General features: G+C 37.0%; 1 protein-coding gene across 12 annotated transcripts in view; it reads left to right on the plus strand.

Annotated features, from left to right (window-relative positions):
* BCLAF3 (BCLAF1 and THRAP3 family member 3) overlaps positions 1-26,901 on the plus strand; it is a 33,532-nt gene extending 6,631 nt beyond the window's left edge. For 4 of the 12 annotated variants that reach the window (XM_068918265.1, XM_068918287.1, XM_009669256.2 and 1 more), the window contains exons 2-13: positions 2,377-2,450; positions 4,392-4,970; positions 5,314-5,979; positions 8,309-8,487; positions 9,001-9,115; positions 9,325-9,388; positions 10,303-10,421; positions 12,311-12,425; positions 16,709-16,804; positions 20,770-20,925; positions 21,080-21,161; positions 22,509-22,910. In XM_068918265.1, coding sequence (XP_068774366.1) covers positions 2,410-2,450; positions 4,392-4,970; positions 5,314-5,979; positions 8,309-8,487; positions 9,001-9,115; positions 9,325-9,388; positions 10,303-10,421; positions 12,311-12,425; positions 16,709-16,804; positions 20,770-20,925; positions 21,080-21,148 — 2,199 coding nt within the window. In that variant the 5' untranslated portion in view covers positions 2,377-2,409 and the 3' untranslated portion in view covers positions 21,149-21,161; positions 22,509-22,910. Of the gene's footprint in view, positions 1-2,376; positions 2,451-4,391; positions 4,971-5,313; positions 5,980-8,308; positions 8,488-9,000; positions 9,116-9,324; positions 9,389-10,302; positions 10,422-12,310; positions 12,426-16,708; positions 16,805-20,769; positions 20,926-21,079; positions 21,162-22,508 lie in introns of all 12 variants that reach the window. The other 8 variants (XM_068918313.1, XM_068918297.1, XM_009669257.2 and 5 more) reach the window with 4 other exon arrangements.

A 26,901-nucleotide genomic window follows, 5' to 3' on the forward strand; every position in this document is an offset into this window, starting at 1 on the left:
ATAAAAAAAACACTTTAGCTCTGTATATTCAATTTCTAGCTTGATTGGTCTGTGATATGATCTCCTGGCATTGTATCAAGCTCTGTAAGATGGTTTGGGTGGAGTTTAATGGTACTTTGTCTTTTAAGTGTTTAGCCTTCATTTTAAAATGAAGGCTAAAGTTCAGAACCAAAGGGAAGGCAGAAAGCAGAAGTTTGAATAGCATAGAAAGTGTTGTTAAAGTTTACAAGAAATTTTTTTTGTGTTAGCCAGAGCCAGGGGGTGGCTGTTCATATTTTCAACATACTTATTGTCTCACTTGGTAAGGTGTTTTTTATTGGTGAGAAATGCAAAATTGCTTAGGCCTTAGCCTTACTATTTGAAAAATGCTTATTATGAATACTGGTGTTGGAGCGTAACATTTAACATTTGCTAGTGCAATCTTAGAGCATACAAAAAGGGCCTAAGTAAATTCATGCTACCTTGTTCTTGGATATGTACCTTTAGGATCTAAGTAAGGCTTAACTTCATATTTGAAAGTTCAAAGAAGAGATACTGTACATCTTTGGAGTATTTCCTATTTTCTCTTTCATTATCCTTGGCAGCATTTTTTTAAACCTCTGTTCCTTGCCACATGGACAGTTTCGTCACAGAGCAAATACTTTCATGGTAAATGAGATGTCTTTTGATTTTTAGAAACAAAAAAACTCAGAGGGTTTTCTCTGGACCTGTGCTATTGCTGTGTTGTAGCTAATTGTCTGTTTATATTATGGTCTGGCTTAACGAGTAGGAAGTGAGCATTTCCAGAATTAAATTAATTGTCCAAAATATAGTAGGTTGGTTTGTCTAATGCCCATCCGTGGTGGTAGCTATCAGAAGTATGCTGTATATTCTCTTTTAAGATGGTGCTGTTGTAATTGTAATCTAATAATGCAAATAAAGTAGATAGGGAGAGGTAGTATTTTATTGGACCGGTTGATGTGATGAGGAAAAAACAGGCATGTGGGCACATATCTCCTTTTCCAGGTTTGCTTATGTGAAAGCTTTTTGTTTTTTTTTTTTTTCCTCGCTCTCTTCAGTTGGTCAGGTAAAAGACTTAATTACAAAAGAAAGGATTTGAGTGAGTAGAAGTGTCAGGAAAGCCATAGTTGGCCAGTTTAGGCTAACTTTTTGTCTCCAAGAATGTCTATGAGCAGACTCTTATAGGAAATACCAGAGCGCGTATAGAGTGACGTTGACCCATATGTATTCTTCCAGTTTCCAGTGATTGGTTGGTTGCTAATTTCAGAGCTGTTGGTGGATCTGTTTTTGCACCTATTGATATTTCTGGCCCTTACAGCATCTTGTGGTAATTAGGAGCTGTAGGTGATGTATGTAATCCAAATCCCAATTTCAAAGCCTGCTACCTGGCAATTTCACAATTTTCCTTTCCTATTTGTCTTTACATTACTTGTGGGTTTGTAGATCCTTCCATCGTTTTTTCCAAGCGTGTAATGTCTGGCAAAGAAGGGCAAGAAGAGTAGACTCCGTTAACCTTTTATCTGGCTCTTCTATAACTTTTGTGAGAAGGCATGTCCAAAACTACTTAAAGGCTTCAGGAATTGTCCATAACCTGGGCTTTTATAGTACCATAATTATGTTTTGTTGTTTTCAGACCTTTTCGCAATCACCCTGAATTTGTTAATGTAATCTAATGTTCATTTCCCATGGCTCAAATTGTTGTTTTTAGGTGATAGTATAAAAGTAAGCAGTGCTTTTTGTGATATTGCCTCTATTGTCCGGTTAAATGCATGTACAGGTAGTAGGTTATTAGCAAGTGAAGTATAGAGATGAGATCTCTTGTACACATTTCGTTCAACCAAAAAAGTGATGTTAGAAAAGTTAACACTTTATGGAGGAGTGACAGCTTACAGGAAGTCTGTAACCATTTAAGAACATCAAGGTATATTACAAATTTAAGTGCAGTATATGTGAATAACTGGATGCTAAAGCCTTTTACTTTGTAAATTTGATTTGTATGTTGGGTACCTCTTCCCTCTATCATTTGTGGCGTTTAGTATGTACTAATAATTGTAACATAATCAGTTGCATTTTTTTGTGATCTTCTTAACATTTAAAAAAAAAAAACCCACGAATACACAGCCTTATAAAATGTGGAGAGAAAGAAGTGAGCAATGAATGAATACTGTAAATTCTTTAAAAAAAAGAAACTGTGTTCTCGGATCAGCAGTTAGGAAAGAAAGGTACTTGCCTTAACATGAGAATTAGAGTTGAAAATAAAGCTTACTCACCTCAAACCTGGAACATCTAATGCTACACTCGTTAAGAATAACTGCCTGCACTGCCAGTTGTAGTGCAGTTCTTTTATTGGACTAGTAATTTGTATTGTTTTTACAGCTTCAAGAAACTCATAAAAACACGTGACAAAAGATGACGAGATCTAGATCAAGATCGCCACGATGGAAACAAAGGTAAATGTTTATCTATAACTCTGTTTCTGTTCTGAAATGTAGCTCTACATAAGGTTTTATAACAAAGCTCTGAAACTGTTAGGGAAGAGAAAGCCAAAAGAAGCCAGAATCACCGTTTATAATTTTGCAAAATACACTTTCAGTTTGTTTTCCAAACTGAACAACTTCTGCTGAACAGTTTTTTTTTTCTAACTCAGTTTTTTAATTACTTTTAGCTAGAGGTGTTAAGATACTGCTCTCCATCAGAACCACATTCAAATTGCTCATTTTGGCCCTTGGAACTACCTTAAGCACCAAAGTCTCGGGCAACAGTTAAGGCTACTTTTACTCAAATACCAGCTGGTGTACTTAGTATCTGTAGGCACTGCTGTTTTGTGTCTTGGTCTAGAGGGAGAGCTCAAACACCTCTGGCTTCCTGAATCTTTGGGGCTGACCCCATAATCAAATTTTAGCACGGTTAGATATGCCTTGCAGCATAAGGTGGAAAAAAACATGGGGATCATTGTGCCCTTACTTTTGGAAACTAGCCTAGTAGCATGTGTCATTGATGCCACCAGAATCATCATGCAGTTAGTTACCTGCCTAATTTTTAGGACTTGCAATTCAAATTTTAGGTGTTGAACTAAGAGGTTGGAATATGATTTTAAGACTTCAAGAGCTATCAGAGTGTAATACAAAATTTTATTTTTTGCTGGCTTGGAGTTGCTTTTTTAGACAGACTAACAATTAAGTTGTGATGACCCAGACCAAGGGACTTTGGATAACCTAGAAAAATGTTCTTTGAAAAATCCCAGCTATGTGCTCCTAGACTGATAATTTGGAATTTGTCCTTTGTGAATGAAGGGCTGGAAGGAATGTTTGAGCGCTCATTAAAACGTAAGAGTTAGCCAAAGCATCCAAAGAAATTCCAGCACCGCAGCAGCAAAGGTGCTATGCTGTTCTGAGTTTGAACAGCAATTAAAGAGTTGTGCCAAATAGTACATTTGCAATATGTGCACGAAGGAAGTGACTTCTTTCCCCACCACCCCATCTCTTATTTTTCAGTTTCTGTATTAAAGAGTGTACTGAGAGTTTACAGTGAATATATTAATGCAAGCAGAGCTGCTTTGGTCTCTGGGGATACTTTATGGTTCTTGCTCATGGCTCATCCTGCTTTTCTTTATTTACCCAAAAGAGTTCTAACAACTTATTTTGCATTTTGACTTACAGTTTAAAAAAAATGGAAGCTGAGAAGACTACAAAGGAGTTGATCTTAGCAATTGAATTTTTCAATAGCAAAAGCAGCAGTTATGTTTGTATGTACACACACACACACACACACACACACATATATAAACATACATACATGCACACTTATACGAAAAGACCAAAAACACCTTTCTCAAACTATTTTCTGCAGAAAAAGCCTACCTGTGTGACACTTTGCTCTTTCTAAAATGAGATATTCTATAATGCTTTAAATAAGCAACTTTTCTTGGCATGGTTTCCTACCTCTGCAAAGGCTTGTTTTCTTTTTGTTTGTATTTCTTTATATGCTTTTTCCTTCCCCCATTTTTCTGTTGGCACAGACAAAAATAGGGAGTACTCAAAGTGTGAAAAAGTGCATAACGATTGTATTCAATGTAGTAGAAACCTCATACATGGACGTTATTTTTAGTTTGAAATGAAAAATGCAGTGAGAGGAGAATGACTGACTTACCAGTATTTTGAGTGGGTATTTTTCCTATGGCAACTTTTAACAGGAGGAAAGTAAGTTTGTTGGTCTAGCTAGACAAATGATATTTTGAATATCTTGGCTTATATTACTTTTTTTTTTTTACTAGCTGGTTAATACTGTGTGCTGTACTAAATTATGCTTTCATATTGAACAGATGTTCTCGTTAAGAGTTTGATTCTGTTTTATGGGGTTGCTTAAAGTAGACTATATCTTTTTTGTCTCAGGTCCTTATCTCCAGCATTTAGGAGTCCAGAACACCATAGGCAAAGGCATGCTCATATTAATTATGACTGTGAATATAAAAGCTTTCGTAAGGACCCAAAGAAGTCTATGCCTTGGAGAGCAGAAGATGAAAAGTATGGACAAAGCAATTCGAGATTTGCACCTCATGGAAATAACCACCAGAGAATTTATCAACGTAGGTCGCCTTCACCAAACCTGAAAAGAATTCTCTTGGAAGACACTTATAGTCATAAGCCCTACAGAACACATTCATCAGAAAGAACTGAAAGCAATAGGAGATACCAGTTACCACCAAAATACTCAGAAATACCATATAAAGAACATGACCGACCGTTTTACCAGCACAAAACGGAAGAAAGATACGTGTCTGAGCACTATAAAGTCACTGGAAACGAAAAAGGAATGAAACCTTTTCATAGACCATTAGGGGCTTCATGTAAACTTGAAAGAAAATGGCATGAAGATGACTTGAGGCACCAGAGGTTACATGAGGAGAAGTATGGTCAGTCACCCAGAAGAGTGTCTGATGAATTTACGGCAAGGAGCTCTTTACAGAAGAGGTATAGGAATAAAATAATTAAAACCTGGGTATTGTGGTGTAAAGCCTCAAGTGAAAGTCTGTTTGCGTTATAGTTGAAGATATCCACCTTGAAACACGTTTGCCACTTTGTAGTTTAATTATGGGCGACTGGTAGTAGTGAAGTATTTGTCTTTTAAGTAAATCGTATTGATGGCTAGAGTATGAAAGGATAATATTTCCCTCTTAAGAGCCCTTGCACATCTGTACCTTGACGTGAGGGATTATGGGTTAACTTGCCACGCATTCTGCTGTCCAACATTCTGCACATTTAAGTTCTCACTTTCTTCTCTAGTGCAAGTGTAAATTGCTTTATGTCAACACAGGTATCCTGAAGATCACGATTACAGAGAATATGGGCACACGTCTAAAAGGGCTAAAGAAATGGAGAGGTATGACGGTGGAGAAATAGCAAGAAATTCCAAGTGGAAGCAAGAACGTTCTTTTGCACCCTACAAAGAAAAGGAGGAGCAAAGAAATCTGGGTGCCCAGTCTCACCGATCGGCTGAAAGGGAGTACTCGGAGGGGTCTGTCACAAAGATAGCCTATGAATATAGTCACAAACGACGCAGGCATCCAGATGGGGAAAAGTCTTTTTCAGATGATAGAGCTCAGAAGTATGGAAAGCAGGAAGACCAGAAGTACAATTCTTCTAAGGGTGCCCGGGATAGCAAAGAGTTAGATTACTTTAGCGGTGGAAGAGCGAGACAGACTGAAGAAGGGCACGTTGAAGTACCTGTTAAATATAGTTCAAAGAAGGGCTGCAATGCATGCGTTAACTCTTGCAAAACGGATGTTGATCTGAGATCCTTTAATAACAAGCAGAAGGAAAGAGTAAGGAAAGAAGGGGAAATCAGGAAAAAAGTAGATTCCTCCAATAGCCAGCATGATTCAAGTCATACAGTTTCAGATGTGAAAATGTCAGATGTCAGCTGTAGGAGGGAACGTCTCACAATCAAAGTGGATATGAAGAAAATGGTGGCCAAGTACAGGTATTGTTTTTCCCTCGCCTGTTCTTTCTTCCTGTCTGTTTACAGTTTGCGAATAGTGGAGAAACCAAAGTTTTTTAGAGGTAATAGGACAAGCAAGGTTGTAACTCCTTGTTTTATTCTGTCTAAAAGGTTAGCTTGCCCAGACCAGAAACTTACAACCTATTTCTATGGAGAAAATCATCTAGTTTACTTCATAGGAGTGTAGTAGAAAGTGGAGGGGAAAAAATAGCAGATATGCCTGACATGAACCTGCATTTAGAAGTTGCTTAAGATGAGTAAATATTGAATTTAAAAAAAAAGTGCAAAAGTAGAATAGTGTAGTTCTGTGCTTTCTTCTGGAATAGGCTGGCATTTTTTTTTAACAGAGTCCCTTATTTCTTTTGAAAACCAGGGCCTTTACATTGCATGAATTTCAGGCATACATTCACGTATCCAAGATCAAGTTCAATAAAGCTGTCAAATATTAGAACCCACGAGCTATCTTATTTATTGTTGTAACAAATGAAGTTGCAATTTTTTCAGGCATCAAAACTGAAAAGTAGTGGAGTAGGTATCCATCTTCCATGTAATACTTGGGATTGCCTTTAGTGTTCCCCATGCCAGCTGAATTGTGCAAAAAAAAAAAAAAAACCCCAAACAACAAAAAAATAGTTAATATTATGAAAATCTAGATAGATACGTGGTAGAGGCAAAGCTGTGTGGATTGCATAGATTTGTGCAGGGTTTTTTGGTTTGTTACCTTGCTGTTGCAGACAAGCGTGTCATATAATGGCAGTAATCCCTTTTAGAAGCCGAGAGGCTTTTGTTTTAAAGGTATTTTGCCTCTTGTCCCGAATACAACACATGCGCTGAAGTTTTGTCCCTCTTTGCTAACTTTTTTTTTAATATTAAGTGGAATGCTGTCAAGACCAAACCAAGTCTGCACATAGAGGGCTAATATAAAAGAGTGAGGAAGGGGAAGAGGAATAATGGCCCCCAGGGCTAGGACAATCATTTATCTTCCTGAAGGATAATATAAGACAAATAACTTAATTCTTGTTGATTTTCGTTGTAAGCACACAGGACAAGTTCTGTATGTAGTAGTCTCTTGCTGGTTTGGAGAGCCATGCACAATGGAGATGGTAATTATTTGCAGACTGAAGAAACTGCTATATTGATTACAGCTTACTTCCTGTTTAGAAGGTTTTTTTTTTCCTACAGCTAAAAGTGAAGAACATCTTTATTTTTTTAAAAATTAAAACACAATTTTCCTAGAATCTAGTGGCTGGGAGTGTTTGTGCTGCCTGCTTTAGGCGTTTAACTAACACGTGACTTGAAATCCCTCAGCGGAGAAGAATATGTTCTTCATAAACCTGAGGAGAAGGTAGATAATTCAAAGCGTCCGCAATAAATACCTAAACTGAGATTGTTTGAATTCCCTCTTGAGTTCATTTATTTCCAGTTTACCGAGGACAAGCGGGTGACTTCTGGGGGCCTGTTAGAAGCTGCTTCTGTCAGACAATTTTTGTCTGATATCTCTCTTCTACTCTTCAGATACAGAATGGGCAGGTTCATAATCGTTTTCCAGAATGCACAGTAAAGAGAGCCTCTGTCCTAAAAATTTTCTCATGGAATATTTGAGTCCTGAACTCAGCTTTCCAAATGACAAGCATTTTTATTGCAATGAGAACAGCAGAATCAACTTTAAGTGTTAACTTCCCTATCAAAATAACTTTTAAAAGGAAATGCAACCCTTTTAGGAGTACACTTATTTAGAATGAATAAAACATGATTAAAAAGATTCAAAATACATGTTCTTAAGTTCACGCGTTGCCAGTGGTCACTCTGAAGGAGAGCTGTTTCACTAAACTTTAAATGGTTATTTGGTTCTCAAAGACAGCATGAGATATGAATATCTCCGAACTGTTCCTAAGTGGTGCATGGTAGTTCTTTATAAGACAAAGAAATACACATAATTATCTTCTAGAATTACACTAAAAATACTTTAAATCAATATCTTGGTTTGTCTGTTTTATTTGGTAATCTAGACAAATTCAGTTTAAAATTCACAACTATTGTGTTGCATAATTCACTGAAACAAGGATTTCTGAGAGCTCAGTCATATCTAGCTGTATGTTATTGTTGCTTTCCTTCCTTACATTGTCACCAATATTTCTTGCCTGGAGACCCTTAATTTAAAAAAAAAAAAAGGAACAAAATGAGATTTCAGATTTAGCATTTAGTCCTAAAAGTGAACTTCTTAATTTACTGTTTTATTCTAAAAGTGTATTTGAAGTTTTCAAATCTATTGAATTATTTTAAAGTGAATATCTACAAATTTTTATTCTAGGGCTGCTTCTAGTCATACTACAGAGAGACAGATGTCACATGATCTGGTTGCTATTGGCAGGAAAAATGAAAATTTTCATCCAGTGTTTGAGCACATGGAATCTGTAACACAAAACGTTGAAAACAATCCATCAAGAGAATTTACTCAGGAAATAATTACAATTATCCATCAAGTTAAAGGTGGCTATAATGTTTTGGGTATATATATGTGTGTGTGTGTTTATATTTCTTTTTAATAATTATAAATATATTATGAATTAGATATGCTGTCCTTGTAAACCTCAAGTGTTTGTCTGTGGCTTCATTTGTGTATTGCTTTGCTTTAGTCACAATTAATTGTGGTCATATATGGTTTCTGTACTTTTTCAGATTAGTTTTTAGACCGCTGCATAATATTCAGTGTTGAACTTTGTTAGCTACAGATTATAATGATCGAGTATTACTATGATAGAGCTGATGAATAGTTACCTTTCTATTCAACTTAATTTTACTCAATAAGAAAGATGTCTAAGTTGGACTGGCCTAATCTTTCATTTCTGAATGTTAAACTCTAAATTTCAAAGTATTTCCATTTGACCTTAGTTGTGTTGAAATATCCTTATCAGTAAATCTTTTGAAAGATATGATTTCCAACTATACAGCTCAAATACTAAGATTAAAATAAACATTCTTGCATTTAATATCTCTTCACAGCAAATTATTTTACATCTTCTGACATAACTTTACATGAACGGTTCTCAAAAATTCAGGACAAACCAGTTGCAAATATAAATGAAATTAAAACACGTTTGGATCCAGAAATTCACAGGTAATTGATACGCTTTTGCTTTTATTTCTGTTAAGCTAGTTAAGAATCTTCAGTAGGGCTTTATACAATGCAGCTGAACACAAGTAGCTGGAGTGTTGTTTCTCTGACTCTAAACTGCCTGGAACAGTCTGTAAAGAATTCTGTAGTTAGTAATAATGGCCTTGCTACTTACGATGCACGTTTTCTATATCATATTTTTGTTGTTTCAGGAGGATTGATATGTCTCTAGCAGAACTTCAGAACAAACGAGCTGTGCCATCTGAATCTCCACAGGTATCTTACTGTTGGTCAGAAAAGTTAATAAATAATTGAAATGATATAGTCGCATGTAACAAATCTTTCTCTTTTGCTGTTGCTAAGCCATTTTTACATGCCTTGAAGACCATCAGTAGCTTTGTCTATTTTTAGAGAAGTGCACGCACTTTTTAGTATATTTACACACGTAATTTGAATGGTGCAAGTATACTGTGCTCGGTATACTGATCGGCAACATACAGATCTGTTCTAGAGTAGCTGGAGTGTTTTAAGGGGTTATTCCTGCTGCTTGAAACACTATCTATTTTAAAATAGTACAAAGGCTAAGCAGATGACTTTTGACATATGAATCCAACTTTCCATCTGAAGTTACAGAAGATGTTAAGGCTTTTTCTATCCTAATCTTAGACTGACTGAACGTCCAGATGGAAGATCAGAATTTTATCCCATGGTTTTATCCAAGGGCGTGGGATTCTCTCTTTCCCCTTTCAGGCCATGCTTCCTGTAACTGTTAGTGTTGTGTGTGTGTGTGTGTTTTTTTTTTTTCTATAGTACATGTATGTGGAGATGCGAGTTCAGAACAGTAGACCTTATTACTGGAATCTGTGTGATTTTTTTTTTGCCTCGGCAACTCCGTGCTGAAATATACTGTGCTGTTCTAGTGCTCTGTTCACTGTTTGGAAATTTGTGACAAGGTAGATGTAGGGGGTGATTGTGTGGGACTGGTTTTTTTTGTAACTGCTCTGGACTTTGGATTTTTGGGTTGATACGCATCTGTCTTAAGTGCGGGTAGTTGAACTACTTAATTAAGGTTATACATGCCCTGATCCCTGAGAAGCAAAATTAAGTCCATTGCATTGCTTAGTATTGTTTGGTTAGTATTGTTTGGTTATTATTGAACCAACCTGACTTCAACCCTTCCTTTTAACTAGAACATTATGAGAGTTCTAGAAGATCCACATGATCTACGGCATGATATAGAGAGGAGAAGAAAAGAGAGATTGCAGAATGAAGATGAGAGAGTATTTCATATAGATGATGTAACTCCAAGGTAATTAGCCAGACTAATTTTGTTTGCCCAAGCCTGTAGTTCTCTTACGCATTCATTTTATTTTTTGAGAATTTCCCACAGTTGCATTCGAGTATGCTCTGATTCTTTTTGGTAGAGTTTGTCCTTGTAAGTTTGACGTGGATTGAAATTCTGCTGACATACGTTGCCAATGCTCCTGCAAGTTACTCTGTGATAAAGTGTTACCTTGAAAGAGATTAAGCTGCAGTGGAGAGAGGAAAAAAAAAAAAACAAAAAACTCAAGCTGTAGCCCTGAATGGGAAGGAGGGAAGACATTAATTTAAAAAGACTTAACTGTTTCTAAATTCTCCTTTTTTTAATGGCATATAACATTCTATTAGTATTTTATAGTTTTGCAAAAGCATTCTAAAATAAATGTGCCATGCTGTCCTGGTCGTCTGTAATGTCATTTGGAGTGCCAGCAAAAAACAGGAGGTCTTCTGGTTCTGGGAGAATTTTATGGAGGAAAACTGGAGATTTTGGAATAGCTTATTACTGTTATGAATTCCTCCAAGACATTTGGCCCAGAGACACTTGCTATCCTCACTCATCCTGTTTCATTTTTTGATACCACAGGGTGGGTTGACTGCAGAGATGGCTTGGCTTATTTGTATGAAAAGAGATTAGGTGAAAAATTGCTGAAGTATAAGGAAATGATTCCACGCTATAGTCTTCATTTCAAGATATTGTCTTAAAAACAGACAGCATCCTATTAAATGTAGTCTATAATGACAGACTGTGGCAGTGCACACGTACAAAGGAAAGGTGACTGGTGGGCACAGGGCTGAGAGCTGGAGGAGAAATAGATTTCCTGTATTTGAGTTTGACACCTTTCATCTTTAGACCAAAAAAAAAAATTTCTTGGCCTATTGCATATAGTCTTTTATGTACCTAGCCCTGTTTTTAGTAAGCATTTCCCTGGTAATCTGGGAATTATCTCCCAGATAATTCCACCCTGCCGATGCAATTGGTCTGCTGACTCTCTTCATATGCTGCTTATGCTTATGAAACTTGCTGCTCAAGTTTCTCTAGGAAGCGTGGCTGTTCTTATGCTAGACATGAGCAGGGTAGACATGAGTGTCACAGCTGGTGTGCATCATAATGTGGGCTGAGGGCATTAATGGTATGGATGGTGGGTACAGTTTTCCCTAGATCTAGGGTTTTTCTTCAATCACATGTGAGATATTGACATTGTCTAATCAGTGTGTCTTGATTTCTGGCATATTTATTTATTTTACGTCTGTGGAAACTGTTTCTGTATGTTTCCAAAAACATGGATTTTTGACCTCTCATAATTACTTTTCATGGTAAATGTTCTCTTTAGAGGTTGATGGACCCATTTATATTAGTAATATGCTTAGTTTAAAAAAAAAAAATCAAAAACAACCCAAGAAACCTCGAGGCCACAGCACCTGGCTTGTTGAGGATGAAACTGGAGCATATAACTAGCATCTAGCTATTTATCTGTAGCTTGTTCCTGATCTGGAAATTCATAAAATGGAAAGTTCTGTGCAATTATGAAGATAGATGCAAGAGCATTTGAACCAGTAGAGGGCAGTGATAACCAACTGTGCAGGCATAGCTGGGTGAGCCAGAGAAACTTGATTTGCATAGTGAGGATTTCAAGACCGTAAATCTCCATTTATTCATAATGGCATAACAAAATACAGATTACTCTGTAGTTCTGGGTGATATGGGATTCTGTTTAGCCGGAAGACAAGTAATTTGTCAGCAAACATCCTAGATTAATATCACTTGAAAAGCATCACTTTGCACTTTTAAGTGATGAATAAGGTCATTTTCTGTTTGATACATTCTGGATTTAGATTTTAATTGTTTTTTCTCTTTGCCCTTCTCCTGTTTCTGATCAGGAACCAGCAAAGCTGCAGTGTCTCAAAATTACGAAACTCCTATTTTGATGGCTTCCAAAAGCCTATGAGGTTCTTTAAACCACCTTTCAGGAAATTTATTGGGAAACCTCATCTGGTAAGCGTAAATGTGAAGTAGTAACTTCAGCATTTGTTTTCCTTATATTTATACCTATATCAACACATATTTTGCTGCATTACCTAGGTTGATGTGAACTTAAGGACCTTTCATTTCTTGTCCTTTTGAGTTTCAATTGAGGTTTTACCCTCTCTTGATTGATTTGTTCAAGTGTTAATGCTAAAACTGACTGCTCGTAATTTAACATCTCTACAGTACTGCCTCAGACATCTGTTGCAGCACAGATTAATTCATGTCAGCTGAAACCATTTTTATGACCAAATGCTAGTTCAACAAAAGTATTAGTTCTTTTGTGTTTTGAATGGCTGTGTACTATTCCAAAAACAACACCATTGCTAGTGTTCTTATAAGCTAGCAAGGAGATGGCTGGTGACTTGTTGTTTCAGAAAGTTAGGTTAGGTTGGTGGTGTTGGATGTATTTATACAGAAATCAAAAAACTCTTTCAGAGAGTGAGGAAATAGGGTGGTTAGTTTTAGATCTCCTGTTGAATCACTGGGACAAGTCAAAATAATGTTGGCTTCTTAATGACCTGCTGAATTAATTAAGGGACTTTATGAAATAACTCGTATTGCGATAGCTTTATAAAAGAAATTTTGCAGTGCATATCACATTTCTTCCACTTGATAAAATTCTACCTAAACCATAGATTAGAGAACCTTGTTATTGAGGAGGTAATCTGAGGTAATGTGGCATAGTTTGGGGAAAAGGAAATGGGAATACAATACTGCAGTCTAGTTGCCAGCAGTTGGAAAGGAAAGCCTGGATCTTGTTTTGTGTAGGTGGTATTGTTACTAATGTGTAGTTTCTCTGTATTATGATAAAAGAGGTTCTGGAAGGCTCTTGTTTTAAAATAATTAAAAGTAAAGAACAGATCACAGAAATAATTAGAAATGCCTGAAATTCCATCCCTGAGGATGGAATGTTATGCAAAGGAATAGCTCATTCTGTGTTTGATACTGAGTTTATCAAAACTGGTTTGGACACTTACTCTTTCTTAGCTCTCGTTTTGTGATGTACTTTGATACTGAAATGGGAAAGACAGTTACACTGGGTAGAAATGAAATTGTCCCTGTTGGAAACTTCCTTTTAAATAAATGCAGTCTCATTTCCAAGTGTTTTTGCTTGTTTAACTTGGGCGACTGGAGAGACCAGAAAAGCTTTATTGAAGTGTGTACAGTATAAACATCTCTGTAACCTGTGTTTTCTGGTGGCTGTAAAATAAGGAGGAGGTTCATGTAAATAGCGGGTTCCTCATATGTTGCAATCAATATTCTGCTGACAGAGTTCCAGAAGACCTTCTGAGGTCCAGCAGAAGTAGCTTTTATTTAGTCAAAGTTCTGACCCATCACTGAAATTGTAGCTGCCTTGGAGGCATTACAGTGCATCTTTTGAGTGTAAAACAATGCAACACAACAGCTTTTAACAGTAAAAAATGTTATTTATTCCAGACTAAGACTAAAGCCCTGAAAAACAAGCTTATGAGGTGTAGTGTAGACATTGCAAATAGAAAGGGAGTTAGCAAGTTATTGCGCTCGGCCTGCTGAAGATTGAGGAAAACTGCAGTTTGGTATCTAATAGGAAGATTAACAGCAGTGAGCAGTTAGCCATTCAGAACACAGCAGCCCCAAAAGTATGATATTAAAAATACAGGGCCTTCTAAAGAAGGGATGACTTTTCAAAGTCAGCCACGCACAAATCGGTTTGTAGATAAGTGGGAAGACAAAATGCTTGTTTTGGTTGGCTGTCCGCGTGTCAGTAAAAAAAAAAATTAATCAAAGCTAGCCACCTGTCTTGGGATCACGTTTTGCAAAAGTGTCCATAGTCATTAATTACCAGCTTTTAATTGCATCTTCTCTTCTAGTTTTATTCTTGCCCTTGCCTTTGATTCTTATTCTGCTCCCTTTGTCTGTTTTCTAGTTTGTCTAGTATGTCTAATGCTTCACGTGTAAAATCATGTAGAAAGAGGGCAATCTTGTCCTGAGCAGAGATCACCGATACAGCAGCACTTCTGTCAGAGGCAGTATGGCTGATTAAGCTGAGGAAGCTAGCTCTGGTGGTGTGGACTTCTTGGGATGTGTACACGTGCTATGGGAGAATGCATGGTGCTCAAAATGACCTTTTCTGAAGCGGTTCCTTGTGTGGTTGGCCAGTGCCTGTTCCCCTGCTAGGTTGGGTGCTATTGCGGAAGAGATCTTATCCTGAAGGACAGTAGTTCAAGCTCGATCTCTGCACATGTAAGCTTCTGGCATTGCTTTGGTACTTACTGTGGGAGTTGAGAAGTGGAATGATTTCCAAGTGGCCAGCAGTAATTTCAGCTATGTGTATAAGAGTAATTTCAGCGTTGAGGAGGCTTTTTGTAATAAATTTTGAGCTGCGTGACTGTATCCCTAGTTACTTTACTTGTAAATGTGATACTAATGGAATTGAAAGCAGCTTTAAAAAAACAAATACATGAAGGTAAAAGCCACTCCTACCTGTTTTATGCAAGAGGACAGATGTTTGGACCTTGTGATTCAGAGTATCTTATATCAAGAACGTTTCAGGTGTGAACATCGCTGTGCACACTGAAAGACATAAGGACCACAGCTAAAGGGTCATGTCAGAGAACAGTGTGTTGGATTTAAGCGGTTTGGTGGGTCACTGCAACATTGATGCTGGGCCGCATCTTGCTAAATATTAAACATCCTAAAATGAAAGGTATATTAGCGGAGCGCATGTGTTGAAAGATTGAGGAAGGGATTGAAACACAAACAAGACCTGAGGTAATAGTTAATAGGATGAGGAAGTAACTTTTTCTGTTGTTTTGCTCAGTTTTAAACAGTTTCTTGGGTAAGGATTGTTTCAGTCCAAGAACTTTGAAGTCCAGAGCTCTCCAGTTCTTGGGGGAAGTTGTTTTATGCCTCAGATGTAGCACATAGTGTCAGCAAAATTGTAAAGGTGTTGGAAAATACATGAAAATATGCAGTGGACATCTTTTACCACTTGTGTTTAGGTGTTCCGCCTGTAATTTTAAAACCCAGACCCCAGGAAATCCACAACAAATACTCTAACCTTCACACGCTCCGGTTTGTTTGCTCTTGTTTGCAGGTAAATATTGAGAGAAAAGAATATATCAGAGGGCCAGGTTTCAAAGGGCGAGCATAACAGTACCACAGCTCAAAAGATACCACTTCAAAAATGCGTTAACGATTTTTTTGACAGAAATAACACTTCAGCATCTTGAATTATTACCCAGGATTTGAAACTTTTAAAATATTTGATAGCTATTTCAACTTATGTTACTAATGAAGACCAAAAAGTTTCATTGTGGCATGCTTTTCTGGTTTTCATTGGCAATTCAGTTCTCTCTAGTACATGACATTAGTGTAGTACGTGGCAGTATGTAATACCTCTGTAAATGCTTGTAATTATATATAAGAGAAATGGAAAAGATGATAATTTTTAAGCTGTGTATATTAAAATATACATCAGCTCAAGGGAGCTGTCATGGGAAAAGTTGAAAAAGTGTGAAAATACACAGGTAGAGCAATGGCTGGAGGGAGTACTCTGTTATATGCAACCGTGGCTGTCTGCTTGCAGCTGTTCAGTGTGTCGACATTAGACAAGTTTGATACCGCTTATCTGTGCCACCTGTTTCTGAAATGATGTATGTTTCTGTGGCAGGCAGGTCTTTTTTTGAAGTACTGTTCGGTAATACAAAGGGAGTTAAAAGTAGGATCTTCTAAGGACTAATGTAACGTGGCTTATGATATTACGCATTTGCTGTCTAGTTGCTGCTGTTTATATAGCAACAGTATAGTAATAATGCATGCATCTGCTCAAAAGTACACTAACCTATGATGACCATGTGCTGACCAGGGTCTCCAGGGTACTAATGGCGTTGCTCTTATTCCTGACTGAAGGGATGACGGCTGTAGCAGCCTACCTACTACACTTGCTACGTGCAAAATGGGGCATTCTGGGGGAACAGGGGTGGGGAACCTTAGTCAGAGAGGTCTGAGCAGGTAACAACCCAAGGGGATGATATTCCAGTATGATGGTTTGTGTTGTCTTTGGCTTCTGTGGGATCTGCCGTCACTTCAGCCAGCTTGAACCCCAGGCCGTGTGCTACTGGCCTTCTGGTGCCTTTAAACCCTGTCGGGCATGCTATGAGATGCAAAAGATTGCAATACGAGTTAGTTTAACCTGGCAATTTATCTGTTATAAATAATCAGTATTCAGCAATAGCAAGCTAATAACTGCTATTTTTCCCCTCCCCTAGAATTCTTACTATTCTTCAAAAACAAACGATATTTTCCCTCACAGACGGATTAGAGGACATCTTGAAAATACAGGACCCATTAGGAGACACTTTAAGGTACAGATCAACTTTTATCAGATGTTTTTGTTACATAAACTTGTCATTTGATCCTGTTGATTTCAGCAGCAGGAAACACTTTAAACCATCTTAAATGCCATGGAAAAAATAGTGGCGTCAGAGCTGAATTGTTCCTACTTGAGGTGATGGGAGGCTTAGGTTTTAGCGGGTCAGAGGCCCGGCAGTTGATTGAGCTAAACTGTCCCCTATTACATCCATACCGATGAAAGAAAGAAATTAGTTCACTGTAAAGTTGTAAATGAGAATTATAGAAAGCGGACGATGACTAGAAAGCCTGTGTATCAAAACAAGCTGGGTAGCGTTCTTTCCTTCACCAAACATGCATGGAAGCCTAAATAATTGCCTAAGATTAGGTGAAGTAAATTGTATTGCTTTCAGAATTGTATTATTACATTTAACTTGTATTTTTATATAGGGATTTCTGGAGAAATAATCTCGTCTCATAAATACCTCACATTCTGCTATCTCTGCACTTTTCATATAAATTTGAGTTTTATAAAGTTTTATTTTCAGGGCCTTAAGGTGGTGAAAGGGTGGTGGGCAAATGTGCTGCTTCCTGGGGTAATGCAGTGCCTTTCTAATGCCTTTTGACTGTAAAATGTATCGTGGGGTCAGTAAAACAAAAAACCCTCCCTTTTCCTGCTGGCACTGGCATGCTGTGCCTGGATCCAGTTAGATTTGTTCATAACAAAAAGGTAGTAATCAAATCCAGGGCAAATCTATTTTTTTACTTAAAATTACCTTTATTCATTATTTAACTCATTAGGTCATTGTGTTAGGGTATAGAGTATCCTTTCCCATTTTATTACCTTTTTTTTTTTTTCCATGAGCCATCAGAAATCACTTTTAATCCATCAGAAAATGTTTCAGTGAAACCCCGAATAATATTTTTTTTCTCTGATTTGATATGTTTTTACAGGTCTGTTTTCAGGAGTAACGTGACATGTAGAATAGGTAGCAATCTTTCCTGTTTTGTAGATGGTGAAGTAAAGCTTTTTTTGATGGTTTAGTTAGGTAACTGGCATTTTGGATGAATTTGAGTAGACTGTTCCCCATCCTCCCCCACCAAACTAAACATGAGAGCGCCATGAGCTAAAGAGGCTTTTGGGCTCTCCCGAAATGGGAGGTACACTTTGCCAGTCAGTCTGCTGGATAGCTAAGCTAACACCATCAAGAAAGGGCTAATTTGATGGTGCTGTAAAAAATGTTTTTCTAAGCTGAAGTTAGCAAGTTTAAAATGTTTTTACATGTTAAAATAGTTATCACTGTGTCAGGCTGACCTCATGGCCTCTTATCGGTATCCCCTCTGCATTGTCAGCCTGTAGGGTAGGGGATGGATGGCTTTCTAGCGCTGGTTGTATCAGCTGTGGGGGACTGTTGTCAGCTAATGTACCTTAAGGCTTCATTTACCTCAGCCTAGAATTCTGCTAGAGTTAGTAGAAGAGTGAAAATGTATGCTTGAGCTGGCATCGCATGTATTTGTGAAACCTGACTATCGCTCTGTCCCATGGTGCTTTAAAACTTGCAGGTAAAATAGCATACGGACTACTGTTGCAGTTTACTTACGTGTAAAGCACGTTTATGATTGTTGCTGTGGAAACAGTAGTGCTGACTTGACTTAATGTCATCAGCTTTTTTTATATTGAATTTCCACCTGCATAACATAGAAGGCTTTTCCTGCCTGTGCTGTTGCTGAAGCCTGTTTAGGAAGATGATTTGACTATTTTTTACATTTGAAAGATTTTATTGGTTGATTTAAAAAAAAAAAAAAAAAAAAACCCTTCTCCCTGATATATGAAATGAGGGAGTTTGTTTACAGTATTTTAAAATCATGTGTTATGTTAACCTTTTTGCTAAAACTAAGATATTTTAGAGCAGCAGTTCTATAAAAGAACTGGAGAAATCTTACAAAATTTAAAAGGTCTCTCTTGTAATGGCATCTCACAGTGAATCGCTAAGGTAACCTTTAAGTGGATGCATACATGGTAACCTTTAATTCTAAACTTCATTCACTGTTTTTATGCAGTTTAGCGTATTAATGGAGCATATTTGCTCATAGATCTGTTTCAGAACCTGAGGCAATTGGTTCATAGGCATTCTTATTTGCATTATTTGTAAGATAAGATCTTACTCAATGTAACACTAGATGTCACTTAAGCATAAAATGTTTCATGCTTTAAACTGGAAGCTAGTGATGTTTTCACGTAGTTTAGAGCAAAATGAAGTAATCTAAGGTGTGTATGACTGCAGTGCCTACATACTAAATGTTTAACCTGCTAACTTTATCTACAGTTGACTCTGTTCTGTTTTAATAAAACCTCTTTCATTTTCCCCACCCCACCTTGCTTATGGAACATGTAGATGTTTGAGCTGGAACTTAAAAGCTGTATGTCGTCTTCCTTCCAATATCTTGTACCTTTTTCTCCTTTCTTATTCAGTCTACTCCTTTACTTGTTGTTAAATAAATGCAGTGATGGAGCACCAGGGCCTCCTTTCTAGCCACCTATGTCAGGGCAGAGAACTACAGCTATGAAAGGAGTGGGAATCTCTAATTTTAACTGTGTTCAGGGGCTTAGTATAGCATTAAAAATGTCCTTCCATTTTTCCCTATGGTAGGCATATGCCTATTTAAGGAATGTACTTGCACTTAATTGCATTGTGCCGGGACTCTGATACTTTACTGAAAAGAAGTTAGCATTTGGTAGCCTTCTGCAAATGTTCTCTGCCTAGAAGCACTGTAAAGTCATCCTGGGGACTGATGGGGTCACCTTTTCAGTTACGTCCTGCATCGTAGGTGGGTGAAGTGATGTATGAAATAGCAAAAACTTTGCATTTGCATAAAGGAGCCTCTGTCCTGCACAGTTTTTCCTTAGCTACTCATGAGCCACACGGTGGAAAAACTGGTACCAAATTTATTACAACTTCAGAGCGTGTGATTTTCTTGAAATGGTCCTTAGTTTGTCAAAAGGAGACTGATTCTGCTGAAGTAACTAGGGATTTCTCAAGAAAAGTTATTTCTGTGGTATGTTTGTTCTCTCGTGCCCTTTAAAACTGTTTTATAAAAAAATAACAAGGATTTTACGAGGTCAGGATGCTTCCTGTCTTTTTTATTTGAAAGCCCCTTGAACTTTTTTTATTTAAAGGATGAACGTATACAGCTAATGCTTGCTGTCAGGACCAAGTTAAAAAACTTAAAACTGCAGTATTAAAAAACTATGAGAAATTATGGTAGTCTAGGTTTTCCTTACTCTTTTTAAAACTTTATCACTTACTGTGCTGGAGGTCTGAGTGCTTAGGAATGTAAAACTTTTTGTAATTTTAATTGCTGTTATCAGTGTTGGATCTTGCTGTCTTGTTGGTTCTGTGTATTTGTAATGCCATTCACCCACAAGTTTTTTGTTATCTCTGTGGCCTTCACTCCTGGTCCCGCATCAGGTTAGTTTACAGTATCCCAGTCTGGGGGTGATGAAAGCACAGAGCAATGAATGTATGTTCAGTCCTTAAAACCATAGAAAACATTGATATACTGACTTCTAGTTAATACGACTTTTTTTATATTCAAGATGTGTGCCCACTGTGGGCCTGGCATCACTGAAGTTGTTAGCAATAATGAGGTGTTGTCTTACACTGTTTCTGTTTATGTTGTTTTCCTATTATAGTTAGTACATGTATTGTAAAACCTCTTAACATTTTTCATTTTTCTATGAGGGAGAATATTTTCGTTGTTTTGTACAGTAAGTACAATACTGCAGTTTGATCCACACGCTATGTTGTAGTGTGAAGAACATTAAGTTGGAAATAATGGAAGGAGCGCTACACTTACAGTACTGAACAGCAGTACTCTTTGTTTTTAAGTTTTACGTATGTATATAACTAAATATAAACTTTTGAGTTTTCATGCCCTCATTTTGTGCATTTTTTTCTCCCTTCCCCCGCCCCTACAGAGCAACTTTACAGATGGCCGTTTGCAATCCCATTATAAATCAGGCTTAGTACAGAAGGGTTTATATATTCAGGCTAAGTACCAGCGGTTACGTTCTGTTGGTGTAAGGGGATTTACCACTAATAAATTCAGAGATGGATTTTTAAGGAAAGAAAAGGTGAGTTGGCTGAACTTATTTTTCACTAAACCCTTGTATAAAATGTGAATATTCAAATGATCCACTTCACTTTCTGATCCATTTCACTTCACTTTATTTCATGGAGTAACTTGGATGGGATTTTTTTGGAATACCGGATCTTTGCACTTTGCAGGCAAATTTGATTCTGCAGTCACTTCCTCCATGTTTATCCCTTGAAAACTTAGAGAGAAACTTTGGATAGTTGAAAATCAGAGGTGAGCCCCGAGAACCTGCAATGCCTCTATTTCAGTAAGCTCTTTTGGAGCTCAATTGATCTGATTTCACGTTGATGAGAAGGGAAAACTTCTTTTTTTTTTTTTTTTTTGGGTGTGGGGGGAACATTTGAGGACTTGGTCTATGTATTTCTTTTTTGTATGTTACCTTAAGTTCATCACATGATTGAAATTACACACTAAAATGCTGTTCTGAATAAAGCATCCTGCGATACAAAATGTCTGTGTAAAATGGTTTTTAATAAGCTCAGGCTGAAATAATTAGGCATGTATGTTGTAATATCTTTTGGATGGCAGTGTGTATGAGACTGATAATGTTGGAGAACTGCAGAAGAGCTTCTGAACCATATAAAATTTACAGCTTTTGTGAGGATCAGTAGTTACAACGTTCTGCATCTTTTACTAGAGCTGATCACAGTATGATCAAAGTATATGCGGTTCCCCTTGACATCAGGGAATCGGATTAGACGACGTACAAGTCGCAATCATTCCAGTGATTTCTGTGCAAGTTCTTGTTAGTTTTGAGAGCGAGTCCGTTATGTGTTTGTAGTTGGATTAGAGTTCTGCTATTAGAGCACAGAAGCACAGGCTCCAAGAGCCGTTTTCTCAAAACTCAAGTTTCCAGTCATTGAGGAGGGGTGGGGGGAAGCCTTTCAGATTTGGGCGAGAAGTATGATTTCTGATGGAACTGAAATTAGGGGAAAACTGACGCAGAAGGATTTTTTTCCCAAAAATTACGAAGCTGTAAAAGAGGGATAGAACCACTGCAATTTTGTGGTAGTGACTCTTTTCCCTGAATTTCCAGTGCTGTCCTATAATTGGATGATAAAGTTCTTGTCCAGAATTTATTAAAACTGTGTTAAAATCTGGCTACTGGATATCATGGTTTGAATTATAGAGAAGCGTAATAAGATCTAAATATTGGGTTTTTAATGACCTTTGAAGAAACTGAATACCATTGATTTAAAGTAAAATAGGCCTTGACGAGTGAATGTGACACAGTCATTTTCTTAACTGCATACCGCTTGCTGGTTGGCTAGTTCTTTAAAAACAAAACTGTTCTTAAGATTCCAGCATTTCCCTTTTTTGCTTACCTGTGTAGTAATTAAACTTGTCAGAACAGCTTTATGATATATTTCATCCTTTTAAAATTATTGTGCATATGCATCCTTTAATGTACTGTCTTTACAGTTGTGCTATTTCATTCTAAAATTATACAGCAGTAGTCTTGTTAAGTACTATATTACTATATTATGTATTATATGGAAGCTGGGAGACTTTCTTCAACTTTTACAGCTTAACATAACAATTGTTTTTCCCTCTCTGCAGGAACACTTAAATATTGCAACAGAAACCTGAACTGAGCTGTGATCCTGAGGCTGGAACATACAACACAGCAAAGGGAGAATGTGTTTTTTGACAACTTTGTCAAGAATTACAATAGGATAAATGAACTAACAGTGTAACTTTCTTGATAAAAATAACTTTATTTTTCAGTAGTGGAATGCTGCAGAACTTTTTTACAGTTTTAATAATTGCTTTTAAATTACAGTATTCAATTGAAACATTGTAGTATGTACCTTTAGTTCTTTTTTGCATACCAGTCTCAAGCAGAGAAATCATTGAAGGGAGTCTTATTTATTGAATACTTTTTCTCTAAGCATGATGTTACAGATGGAACCTGAGTTGTTATACACAGAGGTTTATATGTTGGAAGTTTATTGCTTATGTAATAAAAAAGGAAAAAAAAAAAAAGTGCCTGAATTGTTTGGTAATAGCACATTAGCTCAGGATTTTCCAAGTAATGACCTTTTAGGTTGTGCAATAGATGTTACACCTCTGTTCAGTCGTTTCTGTAAAGCAGTATTTTGTATTACTTCATTTTAGTTTACTATTAAACTTGAGTTTTTGATGTGTGTATATACACATTTGTAAGTTGTTAAAATGAGACAACTTTCAGCATTTGATTAAGATATATGGTAATGGGCAGGTATGTAATGTACTCTAGCAGTAGTTTATAACTGCACTGAAAGCATGCTTGGGTTTGTTAGAGGATTAGTTGGTCTGTATTCAGAAATATTCTGTCTCATTACACTTTTCAGTGTATGACATTCTTGACCAAGCCACGGGTTCTCTAATCTTTTTGCCGCTATTTCATGGATTCTGAAGATGGAGCCTGAAGTATTTAAATACAAGAAAAAACAAAAACACAAATTTTATAAGCATGTCTTCTAACAAAGCTGTTTATAATTGAAACTGCTTTAAATGCAGATAGCTTGTAATTTTTTGTTTAAAATCCCAGTAAATCTCTGCAGTTTACTGTATCGCAATATTGTTACGCTGTATGCAAAATTCAAATAGGCAGACATATTTTATCATTGGCTATAGACAATATTGTGTTTATTTCCTATTTATAGCTCTTGCCTTAATATATAGTATATGGTAGGGTTGTGTGTATGTATTAAAGATTTGTTCAGACTTTTTATTCCAGGTAAATTAAATATACATATGTAGTTTCCGGAGAAGATGTTCTCATTTGTTTTAAGGAAAAAGTTGATCACTGTATGCAGTTTAACGTATCTGTCATTTCTAGGACAGTGTTAGCCATGTATAATGCAAGTTATTCCCTATTATGGATAATAGACTCCTAATACTGGATAGAGGTATCTTCAGAGAAAAAAGACATCTAATTTTTGCTGGAAAGTCAGGATATGATTTTTGCATACTTCTTAAAATGGTTTTAAATGGAATTAAAACAGCTAAATTGGAAGGCTAGAAAAGTCAACACAAAGCAAATACGGAGCAGCCCACTAGCAGGGAAGTGCTGCAGTGAACCCCTGCAGATTGGTGCCAGGTTTAACCTCAGTCAACAAGCTATTCACACTGCTCCTGAATGTGATAAAGCACTGTAAAACACACAAGTGAAATGTATATTAAGTAGGACAAATAACTGAAGATGCGTTGTCTTATTCAACAGGATATTACTGTTTCTGTAAGCTTCCTGCAGTGTTCTTACAAAAGCCTGGAAGAGAATTTGTTGTTGAGCAAATGAGGAAAAAGTGGCTATGTGAAGAAAGTTCTGATACGGCAGTTTTGATAACCTTGTTGGGAATTAGCGCTGCCCAGTCAGGCTTAATGCTTCTCACTTATGAAATCCGGATTTAGAAGTGTGAATGGCTCCTCTGACTGACTTTGTGCTTTGCTAGTTCTACCTGTGCATGAGTAGGCATCTCTAACTTTTATTTCTACAACTGAGAGCAGCACATTACAAACAAAAGGCATTTTTGATATGTTCACTGATTTTTTTTTTTCTTTTTTTCCCCCCTCACCCATCCCCAGTCCCAAGATGAGTGTCATATAATGAAATGGAGTCTCTGATGTTTCAGTTGCTTTAGCATTTGTTTAAGATGATACCATTTGTTCAAATCACATTCTTTATTGATGACTTTGCTTCACTAATTCAGGATTCTGCCATGACAAAACTTTCTGCCTTATTAAAAAAATCATACAGAAATTGAACTTTGTAATTGTTAGGTGCTAGAGGGAACCTAACTGTCTATGAGGTATTGTTATCTGATGTGAGACTTAAGGTGGCTCGAGCGCTGTGTAGGTATATCTTTTTGGATTAGATAGTGTTGCATCTATGTACTCGCACACAAATAATCAGCTCTTTTCCTTTCTACACAGAAAAGTAGCATCTGTTGTGCTGGTACAGAATGTTTGGCTGAGAATAATATATTGAAGGAACTGGGTTGTCAAGGCATAGATGAGAAAATTAGTGTTAAGTATAAGAAAGGTCAGTTTACTTCAACAATTTGGTGCCTTTCTGTATTGAGACTGCATTGTAGAAAACCTCCTCTTGGAGCTAAACAACAACAAAAAATACTTTAACATTCTGAATGCCATTGTTCCTAATGGAAGGATTAAAATAACTTTAAATATGTGTATAGTCCTCAGCCTCAGAAGAAAAATACCATCTCTTTTACTGGTAAAGCCTGTCACCACTCTTGCATTGGAAGTGCAAGTTAAAAATGTGATTGTTTAAAAGCTAGTTAATTTTGTTTCATACTTTTATAAATGTATTTTCTTTTGACCAATGTGAAATGACTGCTAAATGCTCTTTGTCATATTCTCAATTGTTCTCATGTGAACTTGTTTTTTTTACTGCAAAATGCAATGATTTAATGTGATCAGAGACCTCCTTATAAGTGTCTAAGATAGTAAGTTATTGTGGCATTAGCATTTGCATTGCTGAGGATTCTAACCAACCAATGTAGAAATTAAACTGCTCATTTTGTGAATCTAAACTTTGTGATGATTGAATTCACAAGTTTAACAAAATTGTGGGGCTAGTAATAAGCAACACGTTGTGAGCTATATAGACATCTGCCTTAACTTCTAGTAATTATTTGCAAAATTTAAATCACCTTACCCGATGGATTTAGTTAGGTCCAGGTCTCAAGATAGGACATCTATTTCAACTCGGGTAACTGATGGCATAGGGAGGGAGAAAATTCACCCAGTTGTGATAATATTTTACTTGCTGTCTTCTCTCTCAGGGCCTGAGGATGAAATGCTGAATTTTCTTTGTACAAACTTAGTTGCTAAAAAAGATCAGTATTACGTTTCTGTGGTATTACAAAAGGCAGCGTTTTCACAACTGGCTTTTTATTCATTGGAAGGTCATGTCTTGTCATGTCCTGGATAGTGAGAGTTGCTTGGAGAAGATGATTAAAGGTCATAGCAAGGATTAAGGTATGGGGACTTGATTTGAGTTTTCACCCTAAAGACTGCAATTAGAGGGAGATCTTGAACTTTGCTTTCTGAAGGAAACTTTTTCCCGTACTCCTTAGAAATATGCTTTTTGCCTTTCTTTAAGCATCTGAACCACCATCTGCAAAGTTCTCTATGGGAGAACTCTCTAAAGGAAAGACTTAAGACTTGCACCCCAAAAATCTGCAAAAACTGGATGTTTCTGCACATCTCTGGCCCTTAATAGACTTCATTCCACTGCTGCAGGATATGAAGATAAGAGGTTCTTCAGCCTCCTTACAGAGAAGGGAGAAAAATAACAAAAGCCATTTCAAGAACTTTGAAAGCCTATTTACAACACAACTCCTTGGCAGACCTTAAGGACAGTAATGAACATTTAACTGTGTTCTGTTTCGTGTTTGGTAAGCATACATTTTCAGTGTTAGAAATATGAGAAAAACATTGTCGTATCGCCTGCTCCTGGCCTGGTGTTTTTTTTTTTTCTTGTTGGAGGGTTTCTGAGTAGTTATTTAGCCATGTGATTTATCTTTGCTGCCTTCCACTTCAATAGGGCTTTCTTCTGTTCCGTTCATTGCTCCGAATTTTGTCGAAGTTGCCCAAGTCTCATATTGTCTCTTTTAATATTTCATTTTCTGTAAATAATGTAGTAGATGGCTTTTATTGTGTGACTGGCTTCTCTTACGTCTTATCCTTCAGGGAAGAAGGCAGGGTGGAAACAGTTGTTTAGTACACTCTTCGTGAAATAAAAGAAGCTTCATTGTTTTGCTTTAAGAATAGCAGGCTTCCCCCCCTCCCCCCCCCCCCAAGTGGATGGGGATGTGGCCTAGTGTCCATTTCTAAAGAGTACCTTAAGGTTGACCTTACTTTATACTAGTTTCCTCCACCCTAAGGACCATCTAAGTCTGTTTATGTACATATATGTATACATGCACACATGTGCATGTACACA

The sequence above is a fragment of the Struthio camelus genome, chromosome 1 (genome assembly GCF_040807025.1).
Source record: "Struthio camelus isolate bStrCam1 chromosome 1, bStrCam1.hap1, whole genome shotgun sequence".
Classification (NCBI taxonomy): domain Eukaryota; kingdom Metazoa; phylum Chordata; class Aves; order Struthioniformes; family Struthionidae; genus Struthio; species Struthio camelus.